The sequence below is a fragment of the Solea solea genome, chromosome 7 (genome assembly GCF_958295425.1).
Source record: "Solea solea chromosome 7, fSolSol10.1, whole genome shotgun sequence".
Taxonomy (NCBI): Eukaryota; Metazoa; Chordata; class Actinopteri; order Pleuronectiformes; family Soleidae; genus Solea; species Solea solea.
In genome coordinates this window covers 8,680,793-8,699,656 of record NC_081140.1, presented here as the reverse complement: position 1 = coordinate 8,699,656, position 18,864 = coordinate 8,680,793, and the positions used below count along the sequence as shown (strand labels likewise).

General features: G+C 40.0%; 1 protein-coding gene across 1 annotated transcript; it reads left to right on the top strand.

Moving 5' to 3' along the window:
- Positions 1-491: 491 nt before the first annotated feature.
- igsf11 (immunoglobulin superfamily member 11) lies at positions 492-16,249 on the top strand. Its single transcript, XM_058634535.1, has 6 exons — positions 492-674; positions 8,459-8,666; positions 9,111-9,266; positions 10,746-10,868; positions 11,779-11,926; positions 13,374-16,249. The coding sequence occupies exons 1-6, from the start codon at positions 636-638 to the stop codon at positions 13,927-13,929; spliced, it is 1,230 nt and encodes a 409-aa protein (XP_058490518.1). The 5' UTR covers positions 492-635; the 3' UTR covers positions 13,930-16,249.
- Positions 16,250-18,864: the final 2,615 nt, after the last annotated feature.

Genomic DNA, 18,864 nt, shown 5'->3' with positions numbered 1-18,864 from the left:
TTCATGTGATCCTTCAGAGTGCGGTCTAGATGTTTGTTTATCCACTGAGAGTGATTCAAAAAAAAGCAGCTTGGATGGGAAATCGTGTTTGTTTTGCTATAAAGATGAAGAAGCATCGATGAAAGGACAAACTGATATATTAAACATGATTTATGCTTTTTAAAGATAGTGTACATTAAGAGTACATGGCAGAAGTTTTGTTCATTATTACTTGCACTTATAGACCTACCACTGCCTGTGTGTCTCGCTCTATCTCTGACTTTCTAAACACAAGTTTCCCCAACATCACGATTGCAGGTTGTCAAATAGCCTGCAGAAAGACTTTGAACTTGACTGTAGTTGCTCATAGATTTAAAGGTGACATTGTACACGATGCGTGTGCTGGGAGTTGTGATGGCTGCGTTTAGACATCTGCTCTTCTCGCTGTGTCCCTGTTTTTTTATTTGTTTTCACCTCCGAACTCATCCACTGTGCATCAAGGCCCTCATCACTGCTCTCCTCTTCCTGCAGTGTGTGTGCGGGCGCTGGACGTGACGGTGTCACAGAGCAGTATCCAGGTGGCCCGTGGCCAAGCAGCCGTCCTGCCCTGCTCTTTCACCACCAGCGCTGCCCTCAACAACCTCAACATCATCTGGATGGTGATACCACTGTCCAATGCCAACCAGCCAGAACAGGTACATTTTACACACGCACTCACCATGACGGAGCCATAAATTAAAAGAAAAAAGTACAGAATATCATGAGTCACGGAACGGATAGAGTTTCAGTCATAGATTGTATAAATAATGTATGTATTCTCGTTTTCACCTGAAGCCAAACCAGGAAATAAGATAATATTGACACTAGGGGGCAGCAAATCTACTTCTCACTTGATTTATACTTACTTATCCCCATGAAGCCTGGTGACGCATAGGGCAGCAACAAAGTCATTGTTTTGTAGCTGTTTCCTTAGCATATAACCTTTTTACAGAGTAAGGTTGCTAACCTTATGTCAATGCCCCCATGCATCTAACATATGTTGTAATGCACCATTACTGTGTATGCATCTTGTGGATGGCCATACTTCGTCTCAACGCCAACCTTTCAGTCAAAGCAGGTACACAAGTATTTACTTTGAATCAGTACCGAGGTGTGCTCAGATGCAGTGAAAAGAGAATTTTAGTGGCCCAAAATAAAATAAAACACATTTATTTTTACAATTTTGGTCATTTATAAATAACAATAATAATAATAATACATTTTATTTATAATGATCATAGTGCAACCACAGTGTGGATGTTTGAAGCTTTACAGTCATGGCTGGCTTTTGCTTATTGTGATTAATAAACATGCTATTCTCCATACTTTGTTTGCACAAGTATGTTGAATGTGCAGTGGCTGCAATGCCTTATGCTTTACTTTGTGTAAATACAAAGACATCAAATTTCTCTTTCTGGTGCATCTGAATGCACCTTTAGGACACTAGCCAACGTTAGTTATAGACATTAGATGACTATAGCAATGTAGACAGTGTAATTGCTAGTCTAGATTAATATCACTTTCCATGTTTTGTTTTGAAGCGGTAGATAATGAGTGAGTGAGTTTTGTATTGTAGCCTGCAGACTTGCAGTATCATGAGAATTAATGCAATAAAATGAAGCAAATTTTACTGTTGTGAATATTGTGTTGGAACATTAGGAGTGAGCCGATGTTCACTGAAAATACTGCACGATTTAGACTTAATTAATGACTTACTAACACTGACTTATCACCATTGTCCTCTCCTGTCCTGCCACTATCTTTGTGTTTGTTCTCTCTTTCTCTCCCTCTCACTCTTGCCCCCCCAATCCCCACCCCCCGCGGACTTTGGTGATTCCATTTGAGTTGTTTAACATGCAGCTGCAGGCCGTACAAGCTCACCTGCCTCCCTTCACTTTGAACTCCGGCGCTAGTCGGTCGTCCAAATAATACAATCATCTTCTGCACTAATTATCTCACGCCCACAACAGGCTCTACATCGCAGCTGTTCTCACCCCACACACCACACACACATTGATTTTTATATAGCTGAGAAGGCTCCCATTGGTATAATTCATTCCGTAGACCCTTACCCCAACCTTAACCATCACAGAAGTACAGTAAATCCCCATGTATTCAACTACAAACCTACTTAAACCAAATCTCGCCCATCAAACAACCCCTTTGAAGTTGTGAAAACATCTCCACACGTCATTTTGAACCCATTTGTGCACACAAAAACAACCACCATGAGACAGACTGCTGGTCCAGATGCTGTGCTGTGCAGCTCCGCATGCATACACGCAAGGCTTATTAACTGTGCATTTACTGAATGCACAGAACATACATGCAAAGTGCACAATGATGAAAGAAACCTCAGATATGCACACTTCACACACACACACACACACACACACGCACTTTGCTGTCATGTGCTCACCTGCGGCTAAAAGCTTATCTTCACACACGGGAAGTTAAAAAAATACCAGTGAACACAATTGTGAGTGTGTCTTTTACTCATGGATGAATACATATGATTTTTTATGTCAGGGAAGTGATGATTGAAGCTGACACATAAAGGAATCTGCATCGCATCCATGGTGTTGTCGTGCTGTAACCTCTCACACTCTCGCTGTAGTACACACACGTGTACTGGATACCTGGAAACATTATGTACAAGTGTACTGATATAGTGACGCACGCACAAGTTTATAAGCGTGGATTGTCCATTATAAACACCTCATAGAATTACACACACACACACACACACACAAACACACACAATTTGAATTCTCAGAAGGAGAAGAAGAAGAAACCCATATTGTGTGAACTGTGAGCTGTGCCATGCGGTTAGGGTTGTGTAAAATTTGTGATCTCTCTAAAAAGTAGTGAAGGAATAAAGTGCTGCGTGGGGCAACTGTAGAAGTACAAGGTCATTCCAGAGGAAGAGAATGTCATAAATGATTACAGCTGATGCTAAAAGCCATTAAGAATTACTGAACACTACTCTGTACACTTCTACACCATCACAACCTGCGTTAGCACTTTAGTGAGCACACTCAAATGTCTCCGCTCCCTCTCTGTCATGTTTAGATAGGACCAGTGCTACACGTGTTTCTTTAACTGCAATTTCTGTAACACCTCATATCATTTTGTATAAGTGAAGCAGATATTTCCAAGAGAAGTACTCTGGGTTTCATGAATGAATCCCAATTTATTTTAAGTAAGTGGGGTGTGGTCCAGTTTAGTTGGTGATCTGTGGGTCCTGACTGTGTTAGAAGAAGCTTCTCTGACTTGGCTTTTTGTTGTAGCGGAGATTAATCCTCTTGTATGTTTTGCTTGATGCTTAACGTTACATGTTGTTAAAACCTCATCCTGTGCTTTACAGCTTTAAGCCCACATGACTGTGACTACAGGACACAGTAAAGGCTACACAAATAAACAAAAAGAGCTCCCTATGGTTTGAGTGAACAGTGAACACATGTGAACTGAAGTAATTACGACTCAGGACAGATAATAGACAGTCTGTGCATTTAAAAGCAAAGACCATATTATTCTGTTAAAATGCTCCAATGCTAAAAAAGAATAAGTTGATAATTAACAATAACAGAATAACTGTGAATACTCCAGGTATTCTTATGTTGAGGACTTGTCTTCTTCATGGGGACAGAAAGTAAGTCCCCATAATGTTAAATTAAATTAAATTAAATTAAATTAAATTAAATTAAATTAAATTAAATTAAATTAAATGTTAAAATGAGGTTAGGGTTAGGTTAAGGTTAAGGTTAAGGTTTAGGGTTAGGCTAGTAGTTATGGTTAAGGTGAGTAAGACTCGACTTATGTCTAAGACTAATGTCCTCTGAAATCATGGAAACCAGACCTGTGTCTGTGTGTGTGCACCCACCTGCATGTTATGTGTTTATCTGGATTATAGGATCTCATACCTAGCAGCCCAGCTGAGGTAATTTGATCATAGCAACTCTATAATGGACAGATTATATAGACAGAAACAGCACACGTTTATGTACGTATATGTTTAACAGAGGGAACTTTCCACGCTGTATTCAAAAAATCTCAAGTGCCTTTTCCTGTTTTACAGTTGTAACACGGATTATATTGTGATTTTGTAATTATTATTTATTATCTTATTTATTGTCAGGTCATATCATTCAACATGTTTCTGAAAGCTGTTTTCCATCTTTGTAATCTACCCATCATAGTGCTGGTATATGCTCAAATAACCTCTTTGGACTGCTACTTCAAATCTTAGTCTGAAACTTAACCAATTCCTGGGAAAAACTTAAAATAAATGAACCAGGTTAAGAACCAGGTTTTGGTTAATCGTCTTTAAACTATTGGCTGGATATTGTTGTTATTAATGCGCAATAAATGCTCCAATTTCAGTCCCACCGCCTGTAAATTAAATTGTTCACACATACAAACTTTAAATCCCTGCTCTCTTTGAACAAACTGTGTAGTTTAATATAGTCAGTGTTGTATAAAAATCTTTTGAAATCAAATTTTGCTCCATATTCTCACTTTACTTGCTGTGGCTGATGAGAGAAATGAGTTTAAAACATTTTCTCTGCAGCACTGCAATGTCATCACTAAATTATTTTGAGACTGAAAAAGAAATTGAATATGTTGTGATCTTTTCCTGGAAAGGCAACACAACAAAGAAGCACAGTTTGGGTGAAATGAGGCTCTGTATTGAAATCATAGAGAATCCCTAGTGCTGACATGATGTTAATCTGTCATAGTATTTTAGATGATCTGAATCCGATCTTTATCTAAATTTAACAATCTGTCATGGAGGATGGAAGACATAAATACTGCTTTCAGATACCCTCAAACAGCGACCTCTTCTTTTCCCCTCTCTTTGTTGCCCCCGTTTGCCCATATCTAAACAATTTGGTGCTTGACACGTCAGAGAAAATGAACAATGTCCCATTTTAGACAGACTCAACAATCTCATTGTTTGTTTGAAGCTGGTAATCCTCCCTGTGTGGAAAGACTGAGGAGAGGTTACACCACCACAAACACCTCATAAACCCAGCTTCAACTCATTCTCTCATACGCTATAATGTGATATATTTTTATCGATCTGCACAGAAGACCTTTTGCGCTTGTCTATCTCCCGGGACATCAGTAATCAGAACAAGTGCACTGTTGTCTCTATGAAGGGGGTGTCTTGTGTGTCTTTCTTCGTATTTCAGCAGCAAATGAGCATCGACACCTACAACCTTCAGATGACGCAGCTCACTAACCCACCATGATTACTCCAAACCCTCATCTTTTATGCTTTTTGTTATATTAAACTCTTTTTTTCTGTGACTATACATTCACATGTATTTACTTCTTTTAAGCTTGCAGGGGGAGCTGGAATTTATAGTCTTACCCCAAATTGCACATCTTTGAACTGTGGCGGAGAAGTCATGCAAACTCCACACAGCAAGGCTCTGGCCAAAGCAGCATTGAAAACAGAAGCCTGTTTGCTGTGTTAACCACCATACCAACACGCTGCCCACCCCTTGTGACTCCAAAAGTCTAATTCTTTTCAGCATGTCTAGTTCAACAGAAGAAAAAAAAAATACCATTGGAAATAATGCTGTCCTTATATATTATATATAATATAATATATATATTATATTATATTTCTTGTCCGTTGTCATTTTCATCATCTGACAACATAACAAAAGGATGGAGTGCTTTACACCAACTGAGTGACTTTTCATCTGCTGGATCCTCCACACTCCTCCCACTCACCACCCCTTACCGTGCACATTTGACTAGGAGGTGTTATCGAACTTAGAACACATGACTATACATATATTATATATTATTATTTCACATTATTTCATGTGTGCTATATTCAGAGCATGTGGACGATAGTTGGCGATAACACCAGCAGCTTACAGTGAGTAAACTGTGGATGCCCAAAGTCAGTTTTATCATGTATTATTTAAGCCAGGGACGTACTGGGACAGAAAATCGGCCGCAGTCACATGTCATCATGTCACATGTTAGCTCTGAGTTACGCTTTGACACCAGAGTACCGGGGTTTGCAACCCAGCTGTGACACATACATGCGTTCATTTCCTTTTCTATGTTATCTGACACCAGATGTGAAAGAACGGCAGAATTGTTTCATTTGTTCGCTCCGGCGTGGCTTAGGTTTTGTTACGTTGCCATTTAAAAATTATAAATGTGACAACGAAAATAAAATCATTCCAAAAGAGTGCATTTGTATGTCACTTGTAATGGTAAATAAAAAAGGAATGTTCAAACCTGGCCCTTGTTAAAAAAGTGAGGACACCCCTGCTGTAGGGGTTTTGAGACTTATTTTGGCTTTATTGGAAAGATGGCTGTGTGTCCCTCGTGTCTTGGACCAACACATCCTTCTTTCATGAGACTGATGCTGTTGTAACAGACAGTTACAGTGTTCAACTGGTGTTGGCTCATGCCTGTGTGTGTTTTGTGTATGGAGGAAAGGATGCTGCAGAGTTTTACCGCTGGACGAGCAGTGGAGCGTCCAGCTCGTCCAGCTAGAGTTCTTAGGGCCATTCGCCATATGACTGCCAGCCATGACCTCTTTTCTCCCAGCACACAGATTTAAAGCCAACCGGGTCATGTGAGAGGATGAGGTGATTTACGTACACAAAGGCGGATTTGTTTCATTGCAGTGGTCAGTGACCGTGTTTGGAAAACAGAGTTAATATTAATGCTTATTGTATTATATATCTGCCTTTTTTGAAATGTCACAAGCCCATAACACAAGAACCATGGTGGGGGGAAAAGCAAGGACAAGTGTGAGATCCTGCACAGGTTAGGACATAATCGAATCACCTGCTCTCATCTGCAAACACAAACAGTGTTGCATGTGAGGCAGATTGATTGGATCGCTTTCACTAACGATGCAGATTATGTTGTCGGGTCACCAAAAGTAAAGCACCCGGTCATTTCAGACCTGTCTGTCAGAGCGACGAGACATGCAGGCAGGCAGTGGACAGACAAAATGTAAGTGAGATCACACACTTATTCAGCCTAGAGACGGCGACTGTGGCAAAACACACTCACACACACACACACACATATGGACACATGATTGATTGTATTCCTCATTGGCAGAGTACATTACCAGGCTCCTTACCCTAGCCTCCACCATCACAACCAATTTAATCCTTCAGCAGCCCTTTAAAGGTGGTTCACAAAGTGTGGAGCGACCACAGTGTCCTCGTTCCAAAACTCAAACTGGTCCTCCCATTGTGTAGCCACCCCCCACACGCACACACGCACGCGCACACACACACAGATAAGAAAAAGAAGAGATGTAGTCACAGACTCTCATCACAGCTGAGGAGCTGCCTATTCATCTGCACATAAGAGGACAAAGCGAACGTACTGCACTCAGGAAATTGCAGCCGTGCAATTTACAATCGTTAGGCAGTAGTGGAGGACACAGTCACATACACACTCTCACTTTCATCAGAACGATCTCACACACTCACACACGCACACTGGTGCTGGTTGTTTCCCTGCCTGGGTCTTTGAACAGTTCAATGAGGGCTCTTTTCACCAGAGTGAATAGACCCTCTGATTCCCCTCCGTACTTTGTGTGTGCGTGTCTGTGCGTGAGCTGGTGCGCGCGCGGGTGAATGACTTGTGTGCTCATGCATTTGTGTGTATGTGTGTGTCTCTTCGTCTTTGTGCGTCCAGCTGAGGGGTGAGAGCTGTTCTGCATGTGGCTCTGCCTCACAAATGAGCTGCTCAGGCCAAGTTTGAAGCCAGAGTGAGGCTTTGCAACAAACCCATCCTTTCTTGCCTTTTTAATGTGGGCCTGAGACAAATTTACTTCAACCTGAAGGAGCAACTTTAGCTGTACAAAATGTGATTCTTGTCAAAGGTCACTAATATAAGGCGAAGCTTGTGCATAAAACTGCTTCAGATTGGAGTTTATACTGTATATTTCTAAGTTCAAATGTTTTCAATTATGCATACACGTTTAGGGAATGCTTTTATCTGAAGAGCCTTACCATGAAAGAGTACTTTAAGTAAATGCTTCTTTTCCTGCAATTTATCCACTGAGGTAGAAAGAAGCACTTACAAATAGAAGGATTTTTTTTTGTTTGTTTGTCTGTTTGTTTGTTTGTTTGTTTGTTTACTGAGGCTGGAAACATCGGTTTCATTGACTTGCTCTGTATACTGTTTTTCAGTCTCTTGGTAGATCTAGGTCTCCCTCTAGTGATGGATAATTGTAACTGTAACTGTCTAAGAATCATCTTCATATATACATATTCTCCAAATGCCAAAATGCACTGATTTATTTTGACTATAAATAAACTAATAGCTTTAATATCTTATTAAAATGGTATGAGTCTACAATTCTAAACTTTTATAATTTTACTCTTTTTTTCTGATTTTGTCATCCTTTCCTTCCTCTCTCTGTGACGTCCCACTTTAGGTGATAACTTACCAGGGTGGCCAGATATTCAGCCCCGCCAACCACCCCAATGCTCGTGTGGGCTTTGTGGCCACCATGCCAAGTACCAGTGCCTCCATCGTCATCAACAACACCCAGTTGTCTGACACTGGGACCTACCAGTGCCTGGTCAACAACTTCCCAGACAGAGGGGGGCGCAGCATCGGTGTTATTGGGCTCACTGTGTTGGGTAACTAACTGCACGTCTCCACAGATAATGATCAATGTTTTTGTTGTTTTTCTGAGTAGTTTCTCAGCTGAGTCTGCTGTAATAAACATCTTATATGGTTCTGCAATGACAGAGTCTCAAGTAAATCTTACTTAGACGAGGCAAACAAAAGACACTTATATATGTTTTTATATATAAGTGAATTTTCAGGATTTGATTTTATTAAAATCAAATGATATGACCCTTAATCTTTAAGCATTCCCTGCCAACTGAAGAGCTGTAAAGAAAATTAGACAATAACTTCATTGTCACCAATCAAAAGTGTATTTTTTTAACTTCATACTGAATCGGACAAAAGCAAAATGAAATAAATATTAGAAATATAAGATTCTCCAATGCAGTAAGGAAAGCATTGCATTTTGTGAAGTGGTTAACTTGACACCATCCCCTCTCCCCGTCTGCTAGTGCCCCCATCTATACCAGCATGTCGAATCCAGGGCACACTGGATGTTGGCAGTGACATCATGCTTCTCTGCAGTTCAGAGGAAGGTATTCCCACGCCGTCCTACTCCTGGGAGAAGCTGGACACGCTGCCCAAGCTGCCTCACAACGCCATGCAAGGTATTACAAACAAGCTGGCCGTTGGAGTTCCTTTTTGCCGCACCGTCTGTTTTTAAATCTCACACACATGCCATCATGTACCAGGCCCAAACAACCACTCGCAACAAAAGTTCCCCTCCTCTGATGGATGCAGGGATTCTTCCATCCGTCTTCTACTGCTTTATCCTCCACATGAGGGTCACGGGGGATTCTGTGCTCAATCTCAGCTGACATAGGGTGAAAGGCGGGGTACACCCTGGACAGATCGGCAGTCCAACACAGGGCCACATATAGAGACAAACAACCATCCACTCACATCTACAGTCAATTTAGAGAGTCCAATTTACCTAATCCCCATATTGCATGTTTTGGACTGTGGGAGGAAATGTGTGTGTGTGTGTGTTTCAGGATTGTGTTTGTGAATGAGCAAAGTGATGGTTATTTTGGTGCGCCTCTGATGCCGAATACCAAACTCTGACACAGATGTGTCAAAAGCAGTGGTGCTCGCACTCCGTCACTCAGTTACGTTGTGAGAGACAGAACATCCATCCAGCTCCTCTCTGATGCTGGAGCTGTAGTTTAAGTTCAGCATCAGAGATGTGGTGTAGTGTTTAATCTTCGTTATAATCTTCAAAAGGCAAATATATACAGATGTCCAATCAGTTGCAAGGAACAGATTTGTCCTGATAGAGCTAAAAAAAATCTAATTGTAGACATTGGGAAAGGATGGGACAACAGCGCACCCCCCGCGACCCTCATGTGGAGGATAAGAGAAGGAGATGGATGAATGAAATAAATAAATCCATGTTTTTCTAAGTTTTTTTTTGACATGTTTGTTCACTGCACATCAATAATGAAGTTGTCTTGACTTCAACAATTTCTTTCCACAATTCCAATAAGATGTAACCTAAATTACCACTGTAGTTATTTACTACTTATTTAACTGTTGTTAATAATATTTCTACTTAAAAATTTGGAGCATGCATTTCCCATTAAAGGATTATAGAGGGTTTTTAGTTTAACCAACTGTACATGAGGTAATGATTTTACTTATACTGCACTCATTAAATTGTCCTCCTTGCCTTGATAGTTTAAGTGTCCCCTACTTGGACATGTTTAAACAATAAAGAGCTGCATGATATCCAATATTCTTATTCTTTTTTTTTCAGTAGTGTACATGCACATCCAAGTGACTCATTATTTTGTGAAAGTACAGTATACTTCACTCGTATACCTTGTGTTTGTACAAACAAGGTTATAAGCACCTTCTATTAGTAGATAATAGCAGACGTGTTTGCAGTTTAATAAGGTAAACGATTAAAAGTAATGTCATTCTTAAGATAAAATGGGTTTTATATATTTTTGGAGTTGATTTCTTTGTGTTTTTATCATACGCCATCAACTCTAATTTCTAATCAGTTTGTATATGAGCTTCAACACCTACGTGCATCTGTCCCTTTAATCACTGTGTGGCTGTGTGTGTATGTGTGTGTCTTCCAGACCAGATGCAGGGCACGGTCACACTAAGAAACATCAGCACCTCCACCTCAGGACACTACCAGTGTACCTCCACCAATGCTATTGGCAAAAGCACCTGTCTGCTCAATCTGCAGGTTGTAGCACGTAAGTACTTCTCAATTAATCCATGTGCTTGTCAAGTACAGGCAGACTGACACATGGATGAGTTCATGCGCATGTTTTGATAGAAAAAGCTGCCCTCGAATGCTGACATATGAGGATAAAATGAGGTTCCTTTTCAAGGACGCCGGTCAAAAGGAATCATAAACACGACAACAGCAAAGCAAAGGGCGAGACCGGAACATCTTGCAGAAAGCAGCACTCTGCTGTTTCTGACAGCGATCAAAGAAAATGACAGCGAGTCACTTGGGGGGGTCACACAGGGTCACACAGTTTGTGTATTTCACAAAGGAAGGACTGGAAAATGGTCTTTGGACCCTTTTCCTCAATCTGAGTGTGTGACAGGCCTTAACTGTCAGTGTGCTGAGTCAAGAAAAGGTTTATTTATTGAGCTCAGCATCACAAATTACCCTTTCAATACCCTTTGTCCCTTTTAACCTCAAACCAATTAAAACTCTACAAAAAAAAAAAACATTTTAATGAGGTGAATGGAAGGAGCCATCAGCAAGGACGACAGATAAATGAGAACATCACATATTTGCAAATCCTCACATATTCAAATATACATAGCTACGCAAATATGTGATATTATCTGTGTATTTAGTTTAGCCTTTCTGTTTTGTTGCTTTATTCTAAACTGTAATTTTCATCTAAGTTAATACATAGGTAGTGGATTGTTCTGGGTTAGGGTCCACAATATTTATTTAGTTTTTACTGTTTACCTTCTAAAAATATATATATTTCATGAGTTGTGGTTGTTGTTTACCAAAATGTAAAGCTTGAAAGTCCTATAATCCTCATCATCTTCCTCTTACTTCATTATGTTATGTAGCTGCCTCTAACAATCCTTGATAACCTATGTTAAACCTGCCTGACTGGTCTCTTTGTCTTACAGCACAGCCTCAGAGCGTAGGTCTGATAGCGGGGACCATTGCTACAGGAGTCCTGGCTATCGTCATCTTCTCCCTCTTAGCAGTGGTCACACTCTTCTACTGGAGGAATAAGAATAAATATGATGAGGAGGAGATCCCCAATGAAATCAGGTTGGTCATAAGCCGTTTGAAGGAGAATGCTGCTGTGCAAGAATTACAGATAATGTAATACTCGCGGCTAAAAGCTCCTAATGAAGTCCAACAGGGGATGTTATTTGCACAAATCCAGACTGTATCGCAGTGACTCAATTACTGCACTATCTTCTTTATTTTAAAAATGAATGAGAAATAGGGGCTTTGTGGGTTTTTTATTGGCGAATAAATCTGTTAGTCTTGTAATTTCAAAGAAAAAAGCCGGGAACATAAATCTGATAGAAGTGTAGAACATTCAGATTAATTTTATCTCCTGGCAGCAACTTTTCACATTATCACATGCTAATTTGTCTGTTTCAACGGCCTGTGAAGCTCTGTCAGTTGTGTTAATGGGACCGATTCCCCTAATAAATCCCCTTCAAGAATCATTGGGAAGATAAATCATTGTTCAGATTTCCTAGGCTTCAGTTCATTTGGTTAACATCTGCCTCAACTAAAATCCAACATTAATCTTATATGTGACTCGACCTTTCCCTGTAAAAAGGTTGCTTTTTAATTTTTATGAGAGAGGGTCCTCAACAATCTAAACACAGCTTTTTACTGACATAATATTCGCATTAACTCCAGACAGTGGAGAAGCAACAATGATTCAGAGCGTGTTTTTTTTTTTTTTACCAAAGTTAATAAATGAAGTTAATAATACCAGCACAAAATTACTGCAGAAGCTTGAGTGGCCATTAAAACCTACTTTAATCATTTACATAAGATATGTAAATCTAATAAAAAATCTATCTGTCTCCACTTTGATAGTAGGTGTTTGGATCACTGACTTCAGATACTGATATATGAATTATTACCTCACAAAGTTGTTATTGTGTCCACTTATTAACACATTTGTGTTACCTGTATACTTGTTTTTCTCTTTTCTTCTATAACCAATGTTAGCTTTATCAGCTATCTGCCACTCTTGTAGATATGTCGAAAGTTTGGAATTAACAATGATGATAATAATAATACATTTTATTTATTTAAAGGTGCCTTGCAGGTCACTCAAGGTCACCATACAAAAAGATAAAAATCAATGAAGAGTGAAACACAACAGCACTAATACTCAATAAGACTCATCTTCAGCAAAGAAAAGCAATGTAAAAAAACAGTCACATTTCATCAAACACATCTTATGAAGCAGCTCATTGTGGTGTTCTGTCGACTGGAATCTCCCCCTTGGACATGGGGTGATGCCCTCATGAGGGTGTAGACATATGAAAGTCCAACAGATGGCAGCACTTTGGCCCAACTTACTCCACATTAGAAATATAAAGAAAAAGGTATCCCCTCTTTGTAAAATAAAGTGTCCACCTAGTGTTAGCCTGGCCAGCTCGTCCTATCTAAATGAGGACATTGATGCTACTACTTAATGCTGAAGTTCATTGTCTGACCACTCTTTGAAATCCCTCCTTAACAGAGAAGATGACCTTCCTCCTAAGAGGTCATCATCAGTGAAGGCTTTCCATGCAGATGCATCGTCCTCAGAGAATGACACACTTACATCCACCAACACATACAACAGTCGCTACTGGCACAACCCCAAAACCAACTATGACACCAACTCCTACACGCGTTACAATGGAGACACACGCCAGACCTTCTCCACTGCAGCCCATGGCGCGCACGGACAAGGACAGGCCCAGAATGCAGGCCACGGTCACAGTGCAGTGGTCACAGCACCGGGTTCGGCACCGTTGTCTCGCCACGTGCAGCCCGCGACGGCACCGACAACATCGTTTGCCAATGGCGGCCACACGCTCCCACCACCCAAGACTCTGGTGGTCACGACGAACTCTGCCCCGTCCCCTCCCGCCAAAGTGCGCAGCAATGGCACTGTGAGCCTCAAACCGGCGGTGACGTCCGCACATGGGCAACACACGCACTCCTACGCTGTGAGTCAGGCCACGCTGGAGCGGATGGGGGCGGTGCCTGTCATGGTTCCTGCTCAGAGCAGAGCGGGCTCGTTGGTCTGAAAGCTGATTTGGAAAAACAGACTAAATACGGGCTGAAACAGCCTGCTGCCCCTTTACAACTGTGTCTTTCTCTTTGTCTTGACCTTTTTAATCTGAAAACAAACTGGGACTTAACAGTGAGGAGTTCATTTAATGCCAATTCTCTGACGTCCAGGACTCTCCATCTTGTGGACGAGCCCAACATGGAACCTTTATTGGACGGATTTCCCTGTTTCGTTGTGGTGGGAAACACTTTTTACGCACCTGGATGATTTAACATCATCCTGTGAGACCTGGATTTCCAGATCTTATTCAGGGCTGGATCATTGTGATGATTGTGGGTCTTTTTGGACCCAAAGACACTTTCATCTCAGTGCGTCTGCACTGCACAGTCACAGTCAAGTGAGCTCAGATTCCCGGCATAAATACATGTGTCCCTTGTTTTAGGATGACAAAAATAATGATTTAATCTATTCTAATAATTTCCTCTCAGTTGTTATTTTGACTGACATTAATGATAGTGATGGAAGTGAATGTACTTGTGGGGTAAAAACTTAAAGGGTGAAAGTATACGAATGATATGGTGGTTTAAATGGCCTTAGAAGCTAAGGGAGAGGGAGGGAGAGTTTATTGGGTGCAATACATCATATATTACACTTCACTGAATGCAAACTTTTTAATTTTTGCACTTTTCAAAGCAATTTTATATCAAAACTGCTGTCCTCATAACAATAGTCAGTCTTTCTACTGAATATGCTCACACACCACTTTCACAACAACACCCACAACACGCTACTGGCCCTGATTTAAACTTGAACCTGCAGATGGACAGTGTCACAGTCTGTCCTCGCTGTCGTCCTAATCTGGTTCATGTCACATCAGCGCTGCTTTGAGAAGACATGGATAAGAGGACGTGTTTGTTCATAAAGGCTTTATAAAGAGATAAATATATATTTAAGGGTGATTTTTTTTTGTTGTTTGTTTTTTTGCAAAGGCAAAGATCTACTGTTTTCTCCTGTACATATTGTAACTACAACAGTAGGCTAGATTGTGAATCAAAGAAAACACATTACATGTCTGTCTTAAAACATAATTTTACAACTCATGTGTCTTAATTTTAAAACGGTTCTTGTTGTTACAGTAGACAGCCATTCAGGTTTGATAGACAGTGTTACTGGTTTCAGTGGAGGGTTGTTTTTTTCTCTTAATAAGTTCAATTTCTAATGAGTTTTGACACGTTCTTAACCAGGTCTGAGGTAAATACAGTTTGGTTTAACACGACTGACACCTATGCTGTACAAAGTAGAGAGTAAATCTGACCCACTGTATTTATATTTTAACCAAATTTCACCAATGGTAACACACTATGAACTGTTATGTGTGTGTTCAATGCAGTCTCAGCGTGTTTGTTCTTTTCTTTTAAAAAAATGATTTCTGTACACATACAATTTCTAATCATTTTATGTATGTTCTTTTAGCATTTTAAAATCCTCACTTGAGGCTTTACTTTAGAGTGTTCATGCCAATTTCACAATTTGTGGTCTGTTTTTCGACATACTGAATTCACCCTGGTGAGTTCAATGATCACCGATTTTTTTAAATGTGGAAGACATTTTTGTCTTTGTGCTTTTGTCCAAGGAGTGTTACAGTACCTGCACTAAAATGCAGTAAAATCACAATGTTACTTGAACACTGAAAAAGAAATACTCAGCCCTTACCGTTCGCTGTACAATATTCTTATGAAAGACAGGTCAATGTTTAGATCATAGGAATAAAAAAAACACCAGACAACATTTCTGTAATATAATTTCCACATTTTTGGATGAGAACCAGTCAACAATGATGTTGAATGCGTCAGATGTGTTGGCCTGCAGTTAATACAGACCTGACAGCATACCACGACTATTTCATCTTTGCAGCCCTTCCATCTTCCTGACTGATTCACTTTCATTATAACAGTCGCCACGGTAGGCACTGCATCAGCTTAGGTCAATGACAAACATACTTTTTTCATTTGCACACATAACCTTTGACCCAGGTCTGACCACAGCTGCAAATCCTCACACTGCTTTTACACAAATATGTATTCATTTTTTTTTCTTTAATATTTCTCATAATGTTATCAACTGTGTGGCAAAGCTAGAGTACATTGGTTGAGTCCACCTCCAAGTGCTGCATTCACACATATTGATTTATAAATAGGCAGATGGAGGTGAATAGATCAAAAATCAGTATTTCTTTTTCGTCTCTGTATGTCTGTCTGTGTAGATTCCTCTCAGCATTTCTCTCAGTGACCCTGCCCTGAACACTGGCTGGCAATATTAAAGAACTTTTCTTCTAAGTTTTTCTGGCTTTATTCTTTCCAGAGAGAACGGCATGCTGGAAAAAACTAAATTGAGATTATTTTACACATCTTTTTGGCCATCGGTTGGCATCAGGAACACAAGGTGGTACACGGGTTGTACATAATAGACAAATAATGACATGTGGGTATTTGCCAATAGTAAAACAAAAAAAAAAAAAAAAAAAAAAATGTATTTGTAAATATGTATATGAACACATCTTGTTCTTACTGTTTACAGTCTAAATGAGATAGGAACAATAACTCTGGAACTTGTAGTAAATAAATATTATTAATACATTGTAATTGGCATCCTGCTCATTTGTGTGTGTGTGTGTGAGAGAAAGAGAGCGAGAGAGGAATTCTAAGAGCATCACCTTTTCTCCTGCGGCCGGTTCGACGGAAAACTATATGTCATATGAATAATACTCTCAGACTTGAATGTTCAGCGAGCTTTCTATGAAAGTCATTCACCGTAACCCTCGGTGCTGCCACAGACTGTTGAGATGGTCATAAAGAAGAAGAGTTGTGCAGAATAATATCATAAACACATGCAATCTGTGCGTTACTGATGTATTTTTAGTTTAGGATGTTTAACCGAAATTGCCTCTGATTATTTTTGTATTAAAATAAGCATGTTTAATATGAGCCTTCGGGATATAACTATATAACTATATCATCATTTCTGGTGCACTTCGTGTACTGTATTGTTGGGATTAGATGACTCAAAAACTGCACTCATGAAATGCATCACTTGGTGGCAGTGTTGACACAGCCATGTCGTCTTAAGTTACAGTGACATGTTCTCTTATTACTCTGGCTTCCTCCCACAGTCCAAATACCTGCAGTTTGGGGTTAGCTTAAAGACTGGAGACTTTACATTGACTGTAGGTGATGATGTGAGTGACATATTGTGAATGGTTGTTTGTTTATAGTCGTCTTGTGACCTTCTGTAACCATTGCAGAATAAAGGATGTATGGATGGATGGTTGATGGTAGATTGAGAGATGCATTTCCTTCAATATTATTTCACCAAGAGTTGACAACTGACCTACTGGGGTGGTAATGGACTTATTTAAATTCATCAAAATTAAAGGGAAATAGCTGCGGACAGAATTCTTGTCTTAATGGAATCTTAATTGATGTTTTTAATCCTTGCGGTTCAATTTCTAATGTGAATTTCCATCAGTATTCATTTGTCCTTCCCCTCTAACCCAGTACAGCTTTACCAATCAACAGGAGGCACCTTTGATAAGGAATCTGAAAAAATGTGTATGTGGTATTTTTACTCGTTCTCACATTCCAAAGAAAAGGAAAATAACAGTTTCTTCTTTGTGAGACGTGACGAATCACATCAACCACAACTATGCTTCATTCATCATTTTTCTGTCACCCTCCACTCCTCTCCACCACTTAAACCGTGCTTGTTTTGAAAGGTGCTACCTCTTGGTGCAATTATTTTGTCGTCTCTAGCTTTAATATATTTCTTTACACATGGCTTTGGCTGTAGAGACAGTGATCTTTGCCTCCGATCAAGGCTGACTGCAGTAGAATGTTCTTAGCTTCACAGAATTGTTAGAATGCGACCGTGTGCTTAATGGTGGCTACAACGGTCCTTTAAACCTGAGGCAGATATAACAAGCAGGAGAAAAAGTGGCAGACTTTATGAGACTATTCTCTTTTATGTGTCCAGCTCTTGCTATCTCTTTATCTCTCTCTCTAGCTCATTAATTTAGATGATTTGATTTGTAAAGTGCCACCTTCATTCATCAAGCTAGTGAATCTCACAAATGATGGCATCCAAGTTTGTCTACAGCTATCACCTCTGTGGTGCTGTGGGAAATACTAAAATTTAAAGTTCAGCACATGTGATCAAAAGGACTCAAGAAAGGTGTTTAGGTTTTATTTGTATGTGTGACACATATGGTACCAACCATGATGGCAGAATATCAGCATATCGTGATCATCCCTTCTTGGTAACCTGCTGAAAACTGCATGTATTTCTTGTTTTATTCTGGGAGTTCCTGTCATTGTCTGAATGTGTCTACTCCCTCCGTCATTGTGCTTCTCGCCTATGGCTATGTTCACATTACCAGCCACAATTTGTTCAATTTGGATTCCATTTTGATTACACACACATCCGATTTGACAGTTTACATTCACAATTGTCCTGCATCCTATTTTTATGTTAAAGTGAACCTGAAAATATGTGCACATTCTCCTCCGTAGATTGCATGCCCTCTGACACGGGACTCGTACCGAACAAAGAGATTTTATTTGGTTACAAGTCAGGCATCAGACCAAGCTCTGCAGTAGATCGGGAGAACGTTTTCCTGCCCAATCTCCAAACAATTCTGCCCCAGAAGAGCAAAACTAACCTTATATAGATTACCTAGCATTATCATTGTAGGCATCACATGTTCCGACACCCGCCTTTCTCCTGTTTCCAGGGTGCAACGTGAACTTGAAAAACAAGTCGGGTCCGAATATACCATACTGTCTCATGATCTATAAATTGGATGCAACAAGTTTGGACAATATCACCATTTAGTCAAACAAGAGACATCTATACTTCCTTACAGCACCACATCCAGGACAGACCCTCAAGCTTCCTG

What these genes read in the sequence shown, in the direction of transcription:
- igsf11 (XM_058634535.1), top strand. Translation starts at nt 636, where the DNA reads ATGGTGATACCACTGTCCAATGCCAACCAGCCAGAACAG. An exon ending in GCCTCACAACGCCATGCAAG is followed by an intron (nt 9,267 to 10,745) that starts GTATTACAAACA and finishes TGTGTCTTCCAG; the next exon opens with ACCAGATGCAGGGCACGGTC. An exon ending in GAGATCCCCAATGAAATCAG is followed by an intron (nt 11,927 to 13,373) that starts GTTGGTCATAAG and finishes CCTCCTTAACAG; the next exon opens with AGAAGATGACCTTCCTCCTA.